The sequence below is a fragment of the Strongylocentrotus purpuratus genome, unplaced genomic scaffold (genome assembly GCF_000002235.5).
Source record: "Strongylocentrotus purpuratus isolate Spur 01 unplaced genomic scaffold, Spur_5.0 spur5_scaffold_21, whole genome shotgun sequence".
Classification (NCBI taxonomy): domain Eukaryota; kingdom Metazoa; phylum Echinodermata; class Echinoidea; order Camarodonta; family Strongylocentrotidae; genus Strongylocentrotus; species Strongylocentrotus purpuratus.
Window position 1 is genome coordinate 23,075,361 of NW_022145607.1, and position 5,229 is coordinate 23,080,589.

The 5,229-nt window shown below is 39.5% G+C and overlaps 1 protein-coding gene and 1 long non-coding RNA gene across 2 annotated transcripts; both read right to left on the reverse strand.

Moving 5' to 3' along the window:
* Window positions 1-872: 872 nt before the first annotated feature.
* LOC115927908 lies at window positions 873-2,716 on the reverse strand. The gene is made up of 3 exons (XM_030994251.1): window positions 2,644-2,716; window positions 2,280-2,400; window positions 873-1,023 (listed from the first exon to the last, which is right to left on the reverse strand). Exons 1-3 carry the CDS (start codon window positions 2,714-2,716, stop codon window positions 891-893), a joined length of 327 nt encoding a protein of 108 aa, XP_030850111.1. The 3' UTR covers window positions 873-890.
* A 115-nt stretch (window positions 2,717-2,831) lies between these two features.
* Window positions 2,832-4,891, reverse strand: LOC115928255. The gene is made up of 3 exons (XR_004065980.1): window positions 4,353-4,891; window positions 3,350-3,478; window positions 2,832-3,030 (listed from the first exon to the last, which is right to left on the reverse strand). It is a non-coding gene; the product is annotated as an uncharacterized LOC115928255 (long non-coding RNA).
* Between the last annotated feature and the right edge of the window lie 338 nt (window positions 4,892-5,229).

Consider the following 5,229-nt stretch of genomic DNA (forward strand, 5'->3'; position numbering starts at 1 on the left):
AATACACTACTAGGATATAGATACATCCCCATTTACGTGTAATATATTTGAACTAGTAGAAGACAGAATGAATTAAAATGTCTTTAGTTCCATGTTCTCGTTATAAGTAATAGGACGTTTAGATTTGCACGTCGACATAGTGAACTTCTACGTGTGAAGTCCTTTAAAGGCATTTTTACGTCGTTTTAAGGCACTACCAGGACATCACACGTAGCAGTCCACTATGTCGACGTGTAAATCTAAAAGTCCTTATTATAGCCCACAACAGGACAACGAAAGCGAAAGCGGTCACCAACCCGTTAGGTGCATTGCACACGATGTGAACAACAAAGATAATTGTTAAAACAATATTTGAATCCTTAATATGTTAGAAGCGTTGACAACGATGAGGATATCAAAGTATACTTATGAAGACAAGAAACAGGGGATTGTTGCCGTTATGTAATCACTGCATCCTGATATCAATACTTACTATTTCTCCGTAGCTATCACCCTGGTCGTTGCCCCGGCTCGGTCGTCTTCACCAGGCGCGTACACAGGGGGGGGGGGGGGGGGGGGGGGGGGGTTTAGGGGGTTAAACCCCCCCTTTGGCAATTTTTTGTGTGTAAACCTCCCCCCCCCCTAAATTTCCCTAAACACCCCCCCCCCCCTTTTGTAATTTTTTTTTCTTTTTTTTTCGGTTGGCTGAGTCGTTGCGATTTCTTTTTGGACTACCAAAAACAAACAAAAAAAGTGTCTGCTTACCCCCCCCCCCCCCCCCCCCCCCCACTGAGCGACTTTTCGGCCGGCGCGATTTTCAAATTTTCGGGAGCAAAATATTTTGGGCCAGATTTTAAACCCCCCCCCCCCCCTTGAAAAAATCCTGCGTACGCCCCTGGTCTTCACCGTGGTCAAACTCCGGTTGCCGTCCATGTCGTCGCCCTGGTAGGCTCCATCCTGATGATCATCGTTGCCGTCATCTTGTTCCTTGCTCTGGCTGCCATCATCCTGGTAGTCACGCTGGCCACCGCCCTTCTTCCCTCGCTGAAAAGTTAAACGAATAGGCACTTTTATAATCTTGTATAATTAACATGTAAATCAAGTGATTTACTGGTGAAGAATGATTACCTATAGCCAGTGGCGTAGACAGGTTCGTACACCTGAGGGGGATGACTCAGGGGCGGATCGAGCTTTTTGCTAAGGGGGGGGGTTGACCAAAATAATGACGATGCGGAGCATCGTCCACGAGCCGCGAAGCGGCGAGCCGATTTTTTTTGGGGGTGTTTATTTGAACCCCGTAAGTGATGTTTTCCTGGCATCTATTAACACAATGGAGACCATAAAAAGCAGTGCATGATAACGTCTTTTTAAATCAAGTAACAGTTATAAATACACAGTTATATCCAGAGTTATCATGTGTTTGGTTAAGTTACCAGATGAGTTGAATATCCCCGTGAATATCTTCTCACAATATTTGCACTTGAAAGGGTTTCTCTCCAGTGTGCGTTTTTTTTTCTTTCTTTTTTTCTTTTTTTTTTTCTTTTTTTTTCTTTTTTTTTTTCTTTTTTTTTTTTTGGGCCGCCCAAGGGGGGGGGGGGTTAAACCCCTAAACCCCCCCCCGTATATCCGCGCCTGTTTAATCTTGTGGTTATCTTGTGGTTTCCAAACCACAAGATAACCACAAAATACTTGTAAGATTTTCTCTTTTTTACCGTCTGAATTGGCTTTCACCGTGTGAATGCGGCTAATAACAATAAACACAATTACAATAATGATGAGGATTATTATTATCATCATCATAATTATTATTATTATTAATATTATAATTGTTATCATTATTATTATTACTATTATTATCATCATTATGACTTATTAAGTAAGCAAATATCATTCCCCAAAACCTGGGGGGATGATTGTACATGCCATCCCCCCCACCTTGTGAGGTGGGGGGGATGCATCCCCCTCATCCCCCCCGTTGTCTACGCCCCTGCCTATAGCGGCTCCAATTTTTTTGCCAATCATGGATTCAAGGCCTGCATTAATTATGTTAAGTTTATTAAGCACTGCTCTGAAAAGAGTGCAGTTTTGATGTCAGCAGCCTTTGAAATACAACTATGAAAATATTAGAATTAGAAAACAGAATATTTACGGGAATAGCAGTGTAGAAAAGTCAGGACAACAAGTAGGTCTCAAAATGCAGATTTCAAAATATCAAACGCAATTGCATTCCTCTTTTATGATAACTTTCTTTTATTTGGATAACATCATTTATTTTCCCATAATCTTGCTCTATTACATACCTGGTTACCACCGTGGTCGCTAACAGTCTCGTAATCGCTTGCTCACCATCACCGTCGTCGTAGCCGTCGTGGTCGCTATCAACCTGTAGGTCGCCTTTCTCGATACATTGTTGTCGTACCCCTGGTAAAATAGAAAAATGCAATGCAATTTCATTACGTGTTCATTTAGGCTGTGGCTATAAAGAATAGTATTAGGAAAGAGCTAGAATGAAAGCTCTCAAAACGGAATTAGAAATCTCGATCTCAGCACCATTCCTCTATTCCGAATCTTTTGATTGAAAAGTGGCTTCAAAATCTTCCACTCTATCTTGCTCTTCTGCAACAACGTACTTTTAAAGGGTTATTTTTAATGTCCTTTTTCTGCAGATTCCTAATTCCGAAGCTTCATTGGTCCGAAGTTTTACTAAATTTAATTGTTTGTTATTCCGAAGGTTCATCATGGTAGAAGAGTTGCCAACGAGGAGTATATCAAATTATAATTATGAAGACAAAAAACAGGGGATTTATACCGCTATGTAATCACTACATCATGATATCAATACTTACTTTTTCTCCGTAGCTATCACCCTGGTCGCCGTCCCTCTGGTCGTCGCCCCGGCTCGGTCGTCTTTACCGTGGTCAAGCTTCGGTTGCCGTCCATGCCGTCGCCCTGGTCGGCTTCATCCTGATGATCATCGTTGCCGTCATCTTGTTCCTTGCTCCGGTTGCCATCACCCTGGTAGTCACCCTGGCCACCGCCCTTCTTCCCTCGCTGAAAAGTTAAACGAATAGGCACTTTTATAATCTTGTATAATTAACATTTACTGGAGTCCTACTTTGAAGAAATTGTAGTTTTTATTTAACCAGCCTTTGAAATACAACTATGAAAATATTAGAATTAGGAAAATAGAAAATTTGCGGGAAAAGATGTGTAGATAAAAAAAAGGTCAGGACAACATGAAGGTCTCAAAATGCGGATTTCAAAATATCAAACGCAATAAATAGTATTCTTCTTTTATGATAATTTTTATCAAGTTTCATTTATTTTGATAATACCATTTATTTCCCAATAATTTTGCTTTACAACATACCTGGTTACCACCGTGGTCGCCATCAGTCTCGAAATCGCTTGCTCACCACCACAGTAGTCGTAACCCGGTAGCCGTCGTGGTCGCTATCAACCTGAAGGTCACCTTCCTGGCTACATTGTTGTCGTACCCCTGGTAAAATTGAAAATGCAATGAAATTTTATTACGTGTTCATTATGCGGCTATAAAAAAAGAGCTAGAATGAAAGCTCCCAAAACGGAACGTACTTTTCAAGGATTATTATTAATGTCCTTTTTCTGCAGGTTCCTAATTCCAAAGCTTCATCGATCCGAAGTTTTATTCAATTTAATTGTTTGTTATTTCGAAGGTTCATCATTAAAGGCATACAGATCGAACGCTATATCATTTCGGGAAACACGAACCAACAGAAACCGAAACTTCGGTAAAACGAGTGCCCTTTCTAATAATTTTTAAAAAATAATATTGCTTTAAAGGTACTATGTCCCTTTTGCAGCCAACCTCAAATTCTGTAAAACTTTGCAGGAATTATGAATATGTCATGTATGTCCTATCTGTGAAATTTAAACGTTAGCAGTATCCTAATATTCAAATTATGCAAGGAAACCCGTTTACCCTGCTAGACTTCACTGTCAGACACTATTGAGTGACTGACTGGCTTTTTTTCTTCTTTGGTAATAACATATCTGTTACGGGTACATGAGCATTTGTCTACATCAATAACACACTACTTGTGATGGCCAAAAATTAAACTGATTGAATCTTTGCGCAGCATAAAACGTATGACTATTCGGTACAATGGTCTGAAAATCAAGACTATTACTTACTGGCTCTATAGCTCCTAAGTCGATTTGACAACTAATAGTCGTTATTTTCCCACTTGAAGACATTTTCAAGCCCCACCTTTTTTAGGGAAGTTCTAAATTGTTATTATCTTTCAAATGCCGTTGGAATTTAACCTTTTCATTTTTTTGGCCTGCAAATGGGACATAGTACCTTTAAATCTGATCGTAGCTGCTCTACTCACCATCGCCTCGGTTCGTCAGCTCGTCGCCTGGTTGCCGACTTTGTCACATATAGTATAAGCCTATCAGTAGTTCTCTTTCCCTTCCAGCAATCTAAATGATTGAACAACATTCCAATACTTATGAATTTGTTACGGAATCACGAAAATGTCATAATATAAGTTACGTTATACATCTTCATTGCCTTAGTGAAATAGAAGTTGAGAAAACTTTTTATCATCCCCATATTTACCTCATATCCATGCAATACTACAACTTGGACGAGCTTTCAGGATTTGGCTTGTTATCTATTCATGCCCAAGCATTATACGTTAAAATTGCGAAAAATATAATCATGACTCATTATACATAAAATTGCTTTCTATTTTGATACCACAAACCTTTGGTTAAACAAAGCTAAAAGTCTTTTTTTTTAAAGGAAGGTTGCAATACAAAGGCTAATGATTTATACACACGTGACACGTGGATTCAATATGAAAACAGATTTCGATTTACGATTGATTAATTCTGTGTAGGTCACTCTGGGGAAAATATATTCCCCCCCCCCCCTCCCCTCCGTAGGATGGTATACTTATCAACAGTAAATATATACATCAAGACTCCGCCATTATCACTGCATCACCGTAATCGTCATCGTGGTCGTAAATCGCATGGCGCGGTCAGAACGTCTTCTCCTCTCCTCTATACCGTCCACCTGTAGAATGAGAACTCTCTCTGAAACTGCATGTCATTATACACTTATTTGTTTATTTGTTTACATACCCACCAAATTGCATTTCCTACTTTCAAAAAGTATCATTCTTTCCATTTGGTTATCATTATTTGGCCCTGTTTTTCATTCCAATTAATATATGCTTTTCATATTTCTTCCTAATGTGT